Source organism: Ipomoea nil, unplaced genomic scaffold (assembly GCF_001879475.1).
Source record: "Ipomoea nil cultivar Tokyo-kokei standard unplaced genomic scaffold, Asagao_1.1 scaffold3130, whole genome shotgun sequence".
NCBI classification, from domain to species: Eukaryota; Viridiplantae; Streptophyta; class Magnoliopsida; order Solanales; family Convolvulaceae; genus Ipomoea; species Ipomoea nil.
This window is the reverse complement of record NW_017619558.1, coordinates 1053391-1071274: the sequence shown is the minus strand read 5'-3', so window position 1 is coordinate 1071274 and position 17884 is coordinate 1053391. Positions and strand designations below refer to the sequence as shown.

The following is a 17884-nucleotide window of genomic DNA, read 5'->3' as shown; positions in this document are numbered from 1 at the left end:
AAAAGATTTCTATTTATAAAATTCAATAATAGCTCGTTTCCATATTTATAAAAGTATAATGTAATTATTTTGATAATAAAGTATATGGTATGTGATTAGAGTACATACCAAAAACAAATTAAATACAACATCCTCTCCTCCATTTTCCACACAATAATTGAATATTTTATAATGTTAATAATAGAATAAAAGGTAGCCTTCAACCCCTTCCCCCCTCTTCATCTCCGGGCCCAAGCTAGGCCACCATTATAAAAGGGCTGCTTGGATGAATTGAATCTGCATGAGACTTAAGTCGTCTCTATCTTCTGAGCTTCTTCAACCATATATATCATCACTCTTATTCCATCTCTATTAAAACTTAGCCTTAGCTTGTTGATAATGGCATTTCCTCAAACAAAAAATGATGCAAAAATCCTCCCAGATGCCTGGGACTTCCATGGCCGCCCCGCCCTCCGCTCCTCCTCCGGCGGCTGGAGCAGCGCCGCCATGATTTTGGGTCTCAATCTCTTCCTCTTCCTCTTCCGATCCGTCATATTCATATATATATATATATATTTACTGACAAAATAGACCCATTTTCTTATTTAATTCAATTATTCCATGTTTTTATGTGATTGTTATTTGTTTGTTTGTACGTAAAGGGGTTGAGGCTTGTGAGAGGTTGACGACGTTGGGCATCGCCGTCAACCTTGTGACCTACTTGACGGGGACCATGCATTTAGGGAATGCTAACGCCGCCAATAACGTCACTAACTTTCTTGGAACTTCCTTCATGCTCACCCTCCTTGGTGGCTTCATTGCTGACACTTTCCTCGGAAGGTTTTTTACTTCTTTCCTTTTTTTTTTTTTTAAAGATTTCTCCTCTCCTCTCCTCTCCAACTATTTGGAACTGATTTTTAACCTTTTTTAATCTTCGTAAAAAATAATGAATTTAGGTACTTGACAATCGCCATCTTTACCACTGTTCAAGCGACGGTGAGTTCCTAGGAATTAAACCATCTTTTTACTATCTCTATTTTTTTCTATTATTATAATTTCTTATCCCAAAAGACTAAATCTCCAACCCTGAGGCCCTCCACACTCCAACCCAAGCATGTGGGAGGATATTATAATTTCTAATGCTAGAGAGTCCTAATATTTTTCCCCACCAAGACATCCCTGGGTGATTGGTAACTAAATTATATTTTTAATTAGTGGTGGGGTCAACCAATTTATGACCATGTTAGGATCAAGCCCTTACTGTATAGTAAAGGATGAACTTTATTTTCTTATTATAGCCCTACACATTTTTTAGATTCCTGGTTCTGGATTTGGTCTTTACCAGCCCTGTCCAATAATTTTTAGATTTGGCCTTTACCCGCCTTCGTCTGTAGGTGGAATTTAGAAGCTAAAGAAATAGCATTTTCCTTTCTTTAATTACACTTTTTCTTGATTGCAAGCTTTTTAATTAGCATTTATGTATGGATGATTAGGGTGTGACTATTTTGACAATCTCAACAATAATACCAAGCCTAAGGCCTCCAAAGTGTGAACGGGGAAGCCCGGCATGTATTCCGGCGAGCGGCGCCCAGCTGCTTGTCCTCTACGCGGCCCTTTACCTGACGGCGCTGGGCACCGGCGGCCTGAAGTCCAGCGTGTCCGGCTTCGGGTCCGACCAGTTCGACGAGAGCGACAAGAGGGAGCGGGGCCAAATGGTGAAGTTCTTCAACTGGTTCTTCTTCTTCATCAACGTCGGATCGCTGGCCGCCGTCACCGTGCTGGTGTACATCCAGGACAGCCTCGGACGGAGATGGGGGTACGGCATTTGCGCCTGCGCCATCGTGGCGGCGCTTCTCGTGTTCCTGTCGGGGACGAAACGGTACCGTTTCAAGAAGCTGGTGGGGAGTCCGCTGACGCAGGTGGCGTCGGTGTTCGTGGCGGCGTGGAGGAAGAGGGACTTTGATTTGCCGTCGGATTCCTCTCTTCTCTTCGATACCGACGATATCGCCGGCGACCATGCCAGCAAGAAGAAGCAAAAGTTGCCGCACAGCAAACAGTTCCGGTGAGTTTCCTTTCACATCCTTAACTTAATTAAGAAAATATTATTTATACTTATATCTTATATCATACTAAATAATTGATATTACCAATAAACTCATTAAAAATAAGCAAAAATTTGTGTGATACCATCTTAAGAATTCTTGTCTTGAAACGGGTTATGTCAAGATATAGGTATTACATTTTTATATTCACCTTACCCATCTCACAGACAGAAAATTTAAGGACACATTAGACGTTCTCATACAAGTGTGACCCTTGAAAATAACATAACTACACAAGATTTAAGGATTTATTGATTGGGATAGTCATTTATAGTTATCTAATTATATCATAAACTATATATACTATATTAGTACAAGCGCTAATAACATCAAAATAATAAAAATGACCACATGGGCATCTCAACTGGTCATAGAAGTTAAAATTGGAAAGAAATAATAAAAATAATATATATAACATACGCCCTATATTATTGATACCGATGCCAACCAGCACTATAGACTTACCTATAAAATTTGTGTAAAGAGTTCTAAAAGGGTGACCAAGTAGATGAATGGGTATGATTCTTCTACATGAAAAGGTCACAAGTTTGATTCGTGTCAACTTTCTTAATCGAATTGAAACACTGAGCCATCTCATAGAATATTCCTAATGTAACTTATCTTAATTTACCTTTTATGCATAGTTTGTGGACTATCTATGCCGTGGACATATAATTCTATATGCACCAATTATTAAATGCCTAGTGAATATATTTATTCTAATATAATTGTGCACACAATTATTAAGTTATCATTAGTATTATCGTCGTTGTCATCCTAATGCTATTTTTCTAAAGAAAGTTCTATTAACACTCAAATAAAAATCGACAGATACTTTAGTTTATGTCAAAAGTTATAAATTCTTTTTACTATTTTGTTAAACCGTCACTGTTGTGGCGTATATAATTATTACAAGTTTGCCATATTTGATAACTACACCCCACCAATAAACGAGGGCCACCCAATCAGATCCCAAAAAATATTTCCAGCTAGTCAAAGTATTGTAAGATTTTGGGCAACAAAAATCCAATCATACAAAGAAAATATTGTACGTGGATCTGTAGGAGGGCCTACTAGAATGAACCTCCCCGGTTTAAACCTTAGGATTAACATGAGACATATGCTCTCACATGAATAACAAACATGATGTCTTTGGTCAACACTCAACATCTAACATGCACATGTTTTTTATTATTATTATTATTATTACATCTAAATATCTAATAATTTCATTTATCTTGAAATAATGTATTTTTCATCTTTAACTAAAAACTTAAATCATTAATAATACTATATATTTATTATTAATTATATATTCAGAGAAATTATATTTTAGTCGTCAAGTTATATCTGTGGTATAAAATCAATATCTAAATTATTGAGGTATAAAATTAGTATGTTAGTTTTTGCTCAAGTGGCATTTTTAGTTAAATGTGTAACAAAATTATTAACTAATTAATAGAAAAGATGGGTGAGGATTCATTTGATTAATATCTTTTTTTGGTCATTTGCATAACATTCTTCCTTATAAAGAATATTTTGACTGACACACTTCACCCCAGCTATAATCAAAATTAGTCCAATGGAGTATAAATTGATTGATTCTCACATTTTTTTTAGTTGGAAATGGGGTGGGCCACTCTAACATTTTGTAAGATGGAAAAGACTACAATTAGGTAAGTTAAATTAGAGCCTATACCTTTTTTAGACGGGGCAAGACCAAAAAATCACATGATTCAAAACTGAGGAACTTAATTTACACTTCCAATAACTTTTAAAATAATTTAACAAAAAAAAAAAAAAAGTCACTTGGACCAAAAAAAAAATACTATATCAACTCTCATTTCTTACTCAGAATTTTTACTCTGTCATATAAATTCTTGATGTAGAAACTTTGTCTGAGACTCATATAATAAAAATATCTAATCATTATCTGTCATATTATAGAGTACCATTTAGAAAATAAAATTTGGGATTTGATTTAGTAGATTCGGTGATTGGTTCTTAATGATTACGCACTTAATCTCCTTTTGGGATTTTATCACGTGATTCTCGTACTTCCACATACACACAGTTTTAATAATTGCAGCAATTAATGGTAAGGCCAGTTGTCTGATACTCTTAGGTCAAGGCTGCTTACCTGCGCATCCACAAACACAATAATTGTTTGCTGATTGATGCCATTTTCCTTGCTGAATAAAAAGTTCCTTTCTTTATTACTAATTACTAATTAAATGAGATCTAGTATACTCCTTAAATTTTACTTCCTGACATAGCGGATTTTGATAAGTTATTTTTTTCATGTGGGTCCCATCTATATCAAGGTTTAGTGTGTGGGAGTACAAGTTGAGAGTACAACATGAGAGTACATGTAGCATTTTCCTAATTAAATATATCATTTGCTCAAACAAAAAATTAAAAAATATATCATGCTTTTTCCATTTTCTGTGGGTCACACTTATGTGAAATTCGTGATACGGATCGGGTCAAGTTAGTTTTGAGTCAATATTAAACTGTTAAGGGAATATGTAATATTTTTAAATAAAAATGTAAAAATATAACATTTTTATTCAAAAGTATTACACTTTTTCATATAAGTAATTAATAAACACATTATTCCTGATACAATATTATATTTTTCAGTATAAGTATTACATTTTCATTTTGACCCGACCATCTCACGGACAAGGATCTGTGAGACGATTTCACAAAAATATTTGCCTTTTTTTTTTTTCATATATCATGCTTTTTTCTTTGTTAAATAAAAGGTTGGATATTTGATGAATTACCATTTAGTGATTTTAAACATTTAAAAATAATATTTTTGAGAGTCGTCGTGCATTTCTGTCATTTACACTAAAAGATCTCTTGTAAAGGCATACGTTTATATTGATATACTAGTGACCTTGTGATCGAAATATAGAGTTAATTGCTGAAATGTTCCCTTGACTTTTTGCGAAATTATTAATTTAGTTCTGAATTAACAGATGTCTAACGACAAAACAAACGGAGGACCAAATTGATTAATTAAGAGTTTTAAAGTTTAGAGATTTAATTAGTCAAAAAGTTAGTCAATGATCAAATTCATAATTTTGATATAGTTAATGAACCATTTTGATAATTAACTTTCGAAATATATATATGAATATTTGTCGAAATCTGTACATGTTAGGGAGATTTTTAAGATTTTTTTTTTGAGAGTTTAAAAAGGGAGTGAGTTAGGAGACAAAAGATATATAGTACTAATTAATCAGGGGTGGGTTTTTACAAAAAATAAAATAAAATAAAAATTATTGGTTTGATTGTTTCACTGTTCCCCAACAAGCTAGAAAATTGTCAAATTGATAGTCCATATATAATTTAAAAATTGAAGATAGATATATAATGCATGAAGCAGCAGGCAGGAAGACAGATAACAGTGCATTAATGGAATCAATTATATATCACGAGACCTTCTGATCTGCTTGCCAGTCTGTCTATTCACGTCCTCCTTCTGTCATCTTCTGCATGCATGAACTTCCCACTTCACTTTACATCTGTACGTTACATTAAATATTTATCATCATTTTAATTGATTAAGGTTCTTGAAATATGAACTAATTAAAAAATATATATTACTTTTGTTGTTTCGATTTTTGTGACAATTTCATATATAGTTTTTCTTGAATATATATTTTCAGTTTTAGACTCTTGACTTTGAATTTCTTAATTATCACTTTTAATTATATTGTTCTTGTTGATTTTTTGGCAAAAGTACAGTTCACTTGAAACCAGTATATGTTGAATATTTGCTAGAATGATTAAAAGTTGTAAGAAAATTAAAGGGCATGTTTGGCTATCAACTGATTCGTCATTTTTTGATGGATTTGACCATCTTTAGCGGTTGCTAAAGAAAATGTTTGGTTAATAGCTTCTTTACTCGGTGGGTTGCTATTGAAAACGTTAAAATTGAATCGCTACTCTCAGTAGTGTTTAGCTACTAGCATCAACGGTTCTTTTTTTTTTTTTTTTATCTTTCAATTTTGGTCTTGTTTGGTAAATGGTTATTAACTGATAGCTGTTAGCTATTAGCTAATTTGGTTAATTAGAGGGTATAACAAGTTGATAATATTAGCTGAGTGTAGAAAGATGTTTGGTAAATTAGCTGTTAGCTGATAGTTGTTTAGTATAATTTCTTTTCTTAAAAAGCTAATTAAAAAAATTGTTTTGAACAGCTTTTTGAATTTTAACATTTTGGAGTTATAAAAAATTAATAAAACCAAACACATATATTGATTTTTTAACCAAGTCAAATAGCTAATAGTAGTCAAATAAGCTAAAATTGGGCTGTAGGCTAATTATTTTACCTTTGCCCAAAGTTGAGAAGCTAAAATTGAAGTGAGAAATAATAGTGGAAATGAAAACTTGAAATTAAAATGATGGAATTGAATTTGATGTGTTTTATGTTTTTAGGTTCTTGGATAAGGCTGCAATGAAGGAGGGAGAAGCAAGTGAATTAGGTAACAAATGGACACTGGCAACGTTAACGGACGTGGAAGAAGTGAAACAAGTGATCAGAATGTTACCCACGTGGGCAACGACCATAATGTTCTGGACCGTCTACGCTCAAATGACGACGTTTTCCGTGTCGCAAGCCACCACCATGGACCGCCGCATCGGCAAGTCGTTCGAGATCCCAGCGGCGTCGTTGACCGTCTTCTTCGTGGGGAGCATCCTTCTCACCGTCGCGTTTTACGACCGCGCCGTCGTGCCCGTTTGCCGGCGAGTCCTGAACAACCCGCAGGGGCTATCTCCGCTGCAGAGAATCGGCGTGGGTCTGGTGTTCTCCATCTTCGCCATGATCGCCGCCGCCTTGACCGAAATCAAGCGGCTAAAGGTGGCCCAATCGCACGGGCTAACAAACGACCCAAACGCCACCATTCCCCAAAGCGTATTCTGGCTAGTCCCGCAGTTCTTCTTAGTGGGCGCCGGAGAGGCCTTCACTTACATCGGACAACTCGATTTCTTCCTGCGAGAATGCCCGAAAGGGATGAAAACCATGAGCGCAGGCCTGTTTCTAAGCACGCTCTCGCTGGGGTTCTTCTTTAGCTCAACCCTGGTCACCATTGTTCACAAGGTGACGGGGGAGAAAACGCCATGGCTGGCGGATAATCTGAACCGAGGAAGGCTCTATGATTTCTACTGGCTGCTAGCGATTCTGAGTGTTATTAATTTGATGCTTTTCTTGTTCTGCTCGAGATGGTATGTGTACAAGGAGAAGAGGCTTGCGGATGAGGGGATTGAGTTAGAGGAGGACGAAGAATCTGCAGCGGCATGCCATTAACACAAGACGACTGGGCCTGCGGGCCGTCCATTCATCAAGAACACAACTATGTTCGCTTCTTTGTTCCTTAATTTGAAAGGTTTAAAATAATTACATTTTGTAAGCTTGTTAGTTATCATATGTATGTGTACATAAAAAGAAATGCATGCTTATGTTTCAAATTGGTCTATAATTATATTTTATTCTTCCCATGCATGCATGTCTTCTTAATTCCTTCTTAATAATCTAATTAATTACAACTAACACACATATAGATTTCATGATGAATTGCAACGATATGATGTTGAATTGAATGCAGAAAATAGTAAAGCACACGTTGCATTTTGTAATTTGAAAAAACTATATTCAACCTTTCATTTAATTGCCAGATTTGACCCAGCATATTTCTTCTTCAACTCATGACAAGCCAACTCGTATGGGCCGGGCTGATCCTTTTTGACAGCTCTACCTATTAGACTAGTGTTCTGAAATTGGTTCTTCCTCAATGTTTTTGTACACATCGTTAGTGTTCTCAATCTAGGAGGGGAGATTGATGAGGAAGTAAACAAACATGTTTTGGCTTTCCATTAGTTAGGAGTACCTATCAAATTATGGAAAAGAATTTTGAAGGGAGGATTTTTAATTTTCCAAACCACTTGAAAGATATCAAATTGCAAAATACACTAATATTAACAATATCCGATAAAACTCGCTACCTGTGTGTTTGCACGGGTACAACATGTGTATGCATTCCATTCCATTTCATGTTGTTGATTGTAGCTTTGAAGGTAAAATTCTAAAGAATGAGAAAGATGAAGTAGCAAGGAAATGGCATGAGCTTAAAACTATCCTGTTAATTTCTGTAATATACTTATATGTTGAATAGATTTCAAGGGGGGTTGGGTTGTGCTCTAATCTTTTCAGACCTTTACAACAACAGCCATGTTTGGTTTGTTGGTTAAATACATCAATTGCATTTATTTTTAAAAAGAAAATACAAATAATTACCTAAATAAATTAATGCTTTGCCAAAGGGAAGGGGGCATGGCAAAGATGAAAAACTATAATGAATAAACAGAGATTACCAAAACTAGGCCTTAGAGCAAATATGGAATGTATTAAAGACAACTCTGTTCTTGCAACCAACACCATTCCTCACCGGAGAGAGATTGTTTCCGATGCCCTTCATGATCAGCTTGCATCGGCTCAGACAACAATCTCTTGCCGCTCACAAAGATTGATAATTACTCCACACTATCCGATCACCTCTTGGGGCGTTCTTTGTCCTCAGTTTAATCACCGGATCATTGGTTCTCTATAAAAAAAACCGTGTATATCTAAATGATTTTCGATTGTCTCATGACAAATCTAACAAGAACATAGAAAGTCTCTATAGTAATCTTGTAGTTAGATAAATCAATACTGTTATAGTGTGTTATGCACAAAACATTCACTTAGTCGTGAGTCATTGAATCAAGACAGAGTAAGGCTGTACCTAGGCAAAGTCAGGATCCTTGAAAAGAACCTAACAGATTTTCATCAATTTGACCAAAGATATTTGGGCAACCATCCCATTTTCCGTTCTCCCTAGCTTCCCAGTAACCACCAACATAACGGAATGTTCCATCTTCGCCTTCTCTTTGAAACCATCTAGGCTTCCAACCAGTCTCTTGTAATTTCTTTGACTGAGAAGAAGGAATCGGAGTCATTACATATATTTATGTATGTATCGAAGTAGCAAGCATCATTCATAAGCTTCACAGGAGATAGGCAAAACATGATGGTGGAGTATTCCTAATATCATGAGGCCTAAAGCACATAAAAGCAACAATAAAATAATCCCTCAAGTCTAACTAGATTCTCCATTGATCAAGAAGCTAAGTTCTGTGTTTTGAAAAAAAAAAAAAAAAAGGCCAACCACAATGAAAGTAGATTTAGATGCAAGATGGAAAAAGACATATCAAGGGCTGTATATTCAAATATCATAATCTAAGGCAAAACTTTGTTTTGGAACAAAAATGTTCAAACAGACCAAAATTAAAGTATCTCCTCTGCATTCTACATACTTCTAAAAGAGACCAAAGTATTTCTAGCAATTTATTATTTCTTCCCGAAATTAGGTTGGCACATGGCTACACAACAAGCAACTTTAATTGTTTTGGTCATTTGTTATTATTACTATCGTTGTTGCTTTGGCATATCAATGGAAAATCAAGAGGATTTAAAAAACTGAGGTTATTCATACAAACAACTCACTCAAAGAATATGGCAAACTAACCCCAATTTAACAGGAAAATAGCCCCTAGGTAATATCATTTTCATGCCTACCAAAGAATATGGCATGTCCAGTTAAAACGATAACTTACCTACATAACATTAAAGTGGTACGCCCAGATATTTTATTTTTCATTTTAATGCCCCATGAAGGACTAATTTTAATTAGAGTATTTGGCAACCAGAGATGTTTTAAAATAAAAATAAAATTTAAATAATAAAAGAAAGGATGAGACATAATACCAATCTCTGCCGTGTCTCTAACCGTTGTTTCTCCTGGTTTGCTTTGTCATATTCCCCATTCTCCAGATATCGCTGATCTGGTCTAAGTCTTGAATCTGTAGGTGGGAGCTTGTCCTTTATCCGTGATTAAATACCAAGGATCAGATATATAGCTATAAAAGATAATTAGTTCTATATATGTATAGAGGAAGCTACATTGCAGATAATAAACTAGTTACAGAATCATTATACCTGCAATCCTGGTGTTAACTCATTCAGAGTAATTGCAAAAGCGGACATGTTGTATCGAGTGAGATTCGGGGGAGGCTGACTGCTTTTCCACAATAAGGAAGCATCAGAAAATTCTTTGGGCTTGCTATTCCACTCTCCATTTAAATAATACATGCTCTCGTCCCACTTGCCAAATAGTGTAGCTACTTTTTTGCCCGCATTATCTTCAACAAATCCATGAACCTGTAAACTTATTGTTTGTTTAAGTTACTCTGATTACAAGATAAATTAAATGCAGATAAACTCACCCAAAGAAAAAGTACTTTAGTTAAAGTGGTATTTGATCAAAATTAACACCCTGTGAATATGCATATATACTCGAAGAAAACCAGTTGAATCAATTATTTTAATGAATCTCCACCCTTACCTGATGGGGGTTGCGTTCAAGAAGAGATTGCTCCTTGAATTTGAGTTTGCATGAGTATTGGCGATTACCATGTATATGCATTGTTCCATGGTGGTCACAGTATATCTTGCCAAGGATAAGGTTATATATGCTTGTTGTGACCTGAACACAACATCAATATTACAAATTATTTTAAGGAGCACTGTGTGAAAAATTGAGTAATCCAATCAAGTGTTTACTTTCAACAGAATAAGCCATACAGTGCAAGAATGCACTCTATGCATACCTTACTCCACTGAAATATCTCCCCATCATCAAATTCTAAAGTAAGAGTTCCAACCGGATCAAGTTGAATTGATCTCCCCCAAAACTTAGATTTAAGATTACTGTCACCCCAGAACTTCCAGCCTCTACCTTCACAATGACAGGCAATAAGTGTTGGGTGGTGGCTAACCTGTTTCAATATTTTGACAATTCACTAGTATGAATATAGACACCAAAAGTAAGTGTACTAATATAAAATGCAATTCAAAGTCTAATCCTCTTATCAGTTATCCCAGTTACTTTGCTCACCTTTCATTTTCTGGATGTTCAATTGTTCAAATCAAACTATCTTTCAGTTGATGCATTCAAGGTAATGTAATATCTAATTTCTGATGGCCATTTTTACTCGCAATATTAATTCAAAGTAAATATGTATTACTCAACATACAGCCTTTATATGTAACAAAACCCCACAGAAGCCTTCCACAAATGAAAAAGATACTAGAAAAAAAGAGACCAACACAAGATGACTCCTAGCAGTGAAACATAATGCATAATATAAGTTTGGAGGAGGGATGGGAAGAGTAAAGAAATAGATAGAGGGAAAATTAATGAAAAGCTGACAAGTTGCTGCCATCATAAGGAAATTACATTGAAGTTGTAAACCAGATGGCTCAAACAGAAATAGTAGCATTAGAGAACCAAACAAATTCATTTTCTATCCATATTCCATCATGTAAGTCAACTATTTTTGTATTACCCAAATATTTATGGCAAAGAAGTCAGAGCATCATGAAGAGCTAGCATATTGTGAAAACAGGAAATCTCTAGATATTCCCAAACTGGTTTGCTCAGATATGTTTTATTTACCCAGTAGTCCAAGAATTCTCAATGAAGATACCTTCTCGGAGAAGAACCGGATTCCCTTCTCTGGATAATCTGCTTCATAGGTTTCTCCTAGCAAAGGGTTGAAGGGTTTGCAATGCCGACCTTCTGTGGAAGCATATCCAGACACGGCAAAAGCAGCAACATTCAAAATCCTTAGGAGGCTGTTTCCCTAAAGGAACAATATTCAACCATGTTATCAATAAGGTAGATGGAATATCACTTCAAAGCGCCACTAGGAAAAATGTTAACAATCGTTGCAAAACAAACGAAAGTAGTATTTCCTCAAAATATCACCAAAATATAAGCCCAAGGAGATTTATAAACAAAACGGAATTGCAAAAATTGATAGCATGCAAATTCAAGTGTAATGATGCATCTAGTTCAAACAATACATCCTCATAAATCCACAAAATCGCTCCAAGTTCATGCATGATACAATGTGATTCAAGTGACATAGCAGGTAAATCAAATTGCAATACATTTATATCTGATGGAAAAACACATATTGGAGGATATCATGCTCTGAAATCCCAAGTATTTTTCAACATAAGAGAACTAAACAATTGATAAAAAAAAAAATAATTTAAATACAATAAAAATATAGATTTAAAATTTGAAAATCCACACAAACACGTCAAATTGACCAAAAGACATGGCCAGTGGTTGGCTTTGTAGTGAATAACATTGTAAAACTATGTAGCATGGTAGGAATGACTATTAATAGTACAAAATGCAAGCCATTACACAAAAATATAGGAAATAATAGTATCTATAAAGGAAAGAAAGGATCAATTCAATAGCAACAGCTCGTACCACATAAATTTCAATTGCTGTAATCTTATTTTTAAAATTAATTATTAATTATTAAAAAAATAAAAATTAAAAAGCAAAAAGGAAACGAAGCTGGTCATACCGCTTTGCCATGCTCATATGCCCTGTCTAAAAGATAGGAGTGCTCCAAGTCTTCACAACCTTTCTGAAGTGATGATACTGGTTCATTAAAGTACACAGGAAGGCAAACTCGGGTAAGATCTTTTCCAACATTGTCTTTAATCACAGACCATAAACTAACCGCCTTCTCCTTTTCAATTGGATCAGGTAGTTTCTGTCTCCTCTCTACTTGTGTATACAATGAATTATCGTTTTCAGAACAAATATTTTTCATACTACTAGTCTTATTTTCTAACTCCAGGCACTTATCAATTTTATCTGCTACGATTGACCCACAACTGATGGAAGGGTCTGAAAAATAGTCATTTGTATCAAAAAAGTTAGTTTCCTCTTCATCTGATGCTTCTTCAAGCTCCTGCTTTTCAACATCGTCAGATGATTCAGTAGTGCTCCATTCTGGATAAAATACAAGTTCAACTAATCATAATCTGTATGAAAGGGACAGCATTTTATGGGCAAAGCAATGATTGGGTACTAGATTATATAGAACATTTAGTTTTTATAATTAGTGGAAAGCAAGTGCAAACAAATGTCTGAAGAATTAGAATGGTAGGTTAGTTGACATTTAAAGCATAACAAAAGCAGCATGTTGTAAATATAATGTTTGAAAAATGCAAAGCATAGGTTTCAGGGTTTCATGTTCTTTAAGCTTCATATATAGCACTGTGTATAGACATTAAGCATTTGTCAATTCAGTCTTACGGATAAATGTAACTTAATAGTGTTGTTATGATGCTAAAGTACATTTAAATACACTTCAAAGCATCAAGTTGCCAAGAACTATTCATAAAGTTCAGAAGAAAGCAATAGAGACAGGTGAAAAAAAGGAAAAGAAGAGATGAATGTAAGAATACTTTGAATTTTGGTTTACTCTACATTATGAAAAAGAAAAGAAGTAATAATTCCAAGAGATATTTAACCCCAGTCTCAAATAGAATACAGCCAAAAACAATATATGATAGAGCACAATGCATTAAGCCATTGGATATCCTTTATTATTTCTTTAAAGTCATCAGTTATATAGTTCGGAGTAAATATTTCAGTAAATCAGATGTTGAAAAAAAGGGAATGCTATGTATTTAAATAGTTTAGAATTACACTGGTGGTTAAACTAACCATCCAACAATGGAGTTGGTTTTGTCAAATTTTATCAACTTGACTAAGAAAGCATGGGTTTTGTAAATTTACATACTCTAGGAAAATAACCCATACTATACAAGGAAAATAAATAAATAAAGGAGCATTTCATGGAAGCTTGTCGGCCTCATTCACATAAGAATCAGCCAAGTAAAAGAACCAACTTTTGAAAATTGATTTACTGGAAAATGATCTTTGAGAAATAGTTTGAGTTCATGGTAGAAATTTTAAAGGAACAATTAGTTGAGTACATAATATAAGTAGTAGCCATGAATACCCAACTTAGAGTTGAGAGTTGGGAATAATACAAGCCTTGAAATCACAGTTTAGCATGTATGTGTGTGTGTGTGTGTGTGTGTGTGTGTGTGTGTGTGTGTGTGTGTGTGTGAGTATAAAATTGCAAAATCTGTTTCTAATCCCCAAACAAAAGGTCACATTAGCAGAAATGATGTGTTGTCCAAATGTGACTTTGACTATTCAAAGCATACTCTTGCATTTAGCATAAATGGAGATAGTTCTTTCCCACTTCTAATATATTTCATTCCCCATTATATTTCTAAATGGAAGCGTCAATTTAAAAACATGGAGGGGTGAAGTGTGTACCACCGAACTTTCCACGCCCTAAATTTGAATATTCATGTTTTAGCAATTGGTATTCACCATCCAATATTCCAGAGGATTCCGCTTCAATATTAGCTGCCTGCAGAAGAAAAACTAAAATGCTCAATGCCTAAGATAAATACTCTCAAGTGAATCTAAAAGCACAGAAAGTAACCATATGGTGTTTGAGAGTAAATGTCATTTGGAAATCGCAATAATTTAGAAGGGGCCTAGTTTGGTTTAGAAGAATGATTTATGCTTGAATTTTACTTAAGGAATCAAACAAAGTCAACAAACAGGTCCACAGTGAGACTATACTAATTAAAATGATTACTAGCACACAAAGTCACAAAGTGTGCTGACATTGTCTCTTTCTAGCAATTTTCTTTCCCAATGGCTGAACATTGTCAAAGCACACAAAGTATGGGATATCACTAACCTCTAACTGTCTCAATGTGTCCAACAAACTTGATCGCTCCTCAGAAAGAACTTTAAGTTGGGCTTGAACTTCTGAAAATTCAGAGAGCATGATCTTCTCACAATCCTTAATAAGCCCCTCACTGATCCCCTCATCAATCAGGCGGCTCTTGAGTTTCTCCGTTGATATGGATATATCCCTGGGCAAAATAGAGATATTATCATTTACTGGTCCCCGCATAAAGAGATTTCTTGTAGATACCAAAGCTTCTATCCATGCTGCTTTCTCTTTCTTCGAATTTGTCCTTAGGTGTAGAGTCTTTGTAGCTGTAAATATGTAAAATTTCCGGTCATCTGACCTGCTCTCACGGAAGGACGACACCTATAAAGAAATTCCCAACAAAAATATAAATTTTATTGAGATAACATATCTACTCTTTCCTCATTTCCAAGAAAAACAAAAGCAAAAAGATAAAATAATGCACTACTTACTATATATACTACTAGCTAGGCTATCAAATTCCCAATTGCTAAAGAAAATGAACAAATACATGTGTATAATGAAAGAGGAGATTAGTAAACAAAGCAACTAAAACAATAATGGATGTTAGCATTATTACATGAAATCAAGGCTGAGCAATTCATGAATGTAAGAAACCCATCAAGCTATGGCTGATAGTGAACCTGAACCACTCATTCAAGCCCAGGCTGTAATACAAATAAGGTGCCAATTCAACATCCACTCAAGCACAGGCTGTAGGCTGTAACACAAACAAGCAAGCTTCCTACACCCACTCCTACTTGTTCAAGAAAAGGTTTTTAAGGTTTCAGGCAAACCAAAACCTGCACCCCTTAAATAAACAAGCAATAATATATTTTTTTATTATAACCCTTTTTTTTTTATTATTGTTTTTGGCGTTTTCTGAGTTTTTACTTGGTGCTACACAACTGTGATAAACTCATTCAGGCATAACCCAGTTAGTTAACTCCATAAAAGCCAGTAGCAAGAGAAAGAGAAAAATAAAAAGGACAAAAAGAAACAAAAAACTTACTGTAGATACAGTATGAGAAGAAAAAGGTAGAAGGCAGATCTATCCATATATCGTTCAACACTGTTCCGCATTTACTATTTTAATCAAGAAAAAAACAATGCTTTCTTCATCATCACCAAAGAAAGATGAGATGAGACGAGATGAAGGATGAGACTTGTCAACAGAGAAGAAAGGGAAGAACCCAGACACGGAATCAGAAAGTCAAGCTGACAAATGTTATGTGTGTTCTGCAAGCCCAAAAATGAAGAAAAAGGGTCTCTGGTAATCAGAAGATTCAGAACCAAATCAACCCAAGCACGCCATGGAAATATTATATATATTTATATTTATTATTAGTATTAAAAGAGCCGTAAACCATGGTTTTTACCGCAAAACCTAGAAATAAATCCCTGACCCTGACCTATAATAGCCATAGGGTTACTTCTGGGCTGGCTCGTCCTCCTCTTTCTTGATGTGACTCACTAAAAGATTAACGAGCAGTTAAATCTGATGGTAAAAATTAAGAATGAGAGATTTCAATCACAGACCTGATGGAAAAGGGCGGAAGGGAAGGGTTTTCAAGAAGCTCAGATTTCTAAGCTATTTGGTGGCAGCGATGAACAGAAAATTTTCATTGATTTGGAAAATGGTAACAATCTGAGTGAATGTCATCCATTCATTGCGTTACCCATATTGGAAAGTATTCTTCTCTCTTTTTTCTTTTTAGTTTTTTCAGAAATGAAATGTACGTCTCCCAGAAGGTCACAGGCCAGACCACCCGATTGTAAACTCCTGATATTTCTCTTCATCGCATCTTATCACATCACTCCTTTTCTTCCCCACTGTCCCAGGGCACAATGTCTGTGCCAGTGGAGTGGGCCGAACCAAGAGAGAGAGAGAGATTAAGAGAGAGAGAGAGTTTAAATTTCATATTTGCTATATATACCTTAAGGTGGACAATGCGGACGGTTTTGCGGAGTTTACGTTGGCCGGGATTGTTGGAGGGGAGGTGGCCGATGAGCTTGACGCCGTCGTCGGCGGCGACGACACCGGGGCGGCGAGTTTTGGAGTAGGAGAGGATGCCGTTGCGGAGAGTGAACCACCGGGATCTCCACCCGGTGTGGTAATTGGTCCACTTGTAGAGCACGCCGGCGACGCTCGTGGCCGACTCGGATCCTATTATGCCGCAAACCTCAGATCCGATGACCGCCGATCCGGTCCTCAACAACCGCGCCGTCGGCTCCGGCGATTGCTCCTCGATCGCGCCGCTCTCCAGCAACACGCAACAGAGCGGATGCATTTCCCTCACCCGCATTTCGATCGATCAATCGCTCCCAATTCTTCTCTTCTTAATGCGCCCGCCGCGACTCAAACTCCATTACTACACTGCTCCCTCTCCTCTGCCCACAAACACAACGCACAATAAATTCCTTTTCATTAAAAATCAAAATCAAAACGCAGAAAGATTCACATATACTACCACCACGCACATAATCGTATACAAACGCCAGTACATATCACCACAATACGTGTATGGGTGTCCGCGAAGCACCTGATCGAGAGAGCTCCGAAGCTGAGGATTTCGAACTTTGGGGGAACACGATGAGGGAGGGGGTGACTACAACTCTATCTGATTTCCTGATCTTTGGGCTCAAAAGATAACGGAAAAGGGATTTGTATAGAGGGATAGAATCGGTGATTCAATGGTCAATTTGAGCTCGCCATTGATGGAGAAACCTTCCTCTTGGTTTGTCTGCAAAGAGAGTAAAGACAGAGGTTGAAGCTGAGTGGGAGCTAAGATCGATTATAAATGGGTCTTATGGGGGAGAGGGGGTTGGGGTTGGGGGTGGCATTTATTTCTCAAAATTTTTTATTTTTATTTTTAAGAAAAAAAAAATTAGGCTTTCATTTTCATGTAAGGTATTTTAATTTTGTTTGCTCCTATTCTATGACCGGAAACATGGGAATATCGCATATGCCTCTCTTCAAAATCTTTCAAACTTGGTGGCACTTGATATAGTAAAAAAATAAAAATTTTAAAAATAAGATATTTTCTATTCCTTTTGAACAATTATATTAT

General features: G+C 35.7%; 2 protein-coding genes across 6 annotated transcripts; one reads left to right on the top strand and one right to left on the bottom strand.

Annotated features, from left to right (window-relative positions):
- The first annotated feature begins 225 nt into the window (after positions 1-225).
- LOC109166940 (protein NRT1/ PTR FAMILY 6.3-like) lies at positions 226-7586 on the top strand. Its single transcript, XM_019315842.1, has 5 exons — positions 226-496; positions 642-819; positions 936-975; positions 1473-2041; positions 6534-7586. The coding sequence occupies exons 1-5, from the start codon at positions 379-381 to the stop codon at positions 7402-7404; spliced, it is 1776 nt and encodes a 591-aa protein (XP_019171387.1). The 5' UTR covers positions 226-378; the 3' UTR covers positions 7405-7586.
- A 633-nt stretch (positions 7587-8219) lies between these two features.
- Positions 8220-17620, bottom strand: LOC109166939 (oxysterol-binding protein-related protein 2A-like). Of its 5 annotated transcripts, none has more exons than XM_019315837.1 (12): positions 17295-17618; positions 16751-17204; positions 14796-15155; positions 14360-14456; positions 12582-13015; positions 11682-11837; positions 10803-10970; positions 10538-10678; positions 10132-10353; positions 9901-10014; positions 8879-9068; positions 8220-8698 (listed from the first exon to the last, which is right to left on the bottom strand). In XM_019315837.1, exons 2-11 carry the CDS (start codon positions 17117-17119, stop codon positions 8889-8891), a joined length of 2241 nt encoding a protein of 746 aa, XP_019171382.1. In that variant the 5' UTR covers positions 17120-17204; positions 17295-17618; the 3' UTR covers positions 8220-8698; positions 8879-8888. The 5 variants fall into 5 exon arrangements, with proteins under 5 accessions (XP_019171382.1, XP_019171383.1, XP_019171385.1 ...); XM_019315838.1 differs by having other exon boundaries at positions 17299-17616; XM_019315840.1 differs by having other exon boundaries at positions 16751-17234; positions 17357-17616.
- Positions 17621-17884: the final 264 nt, after the last annotated feature.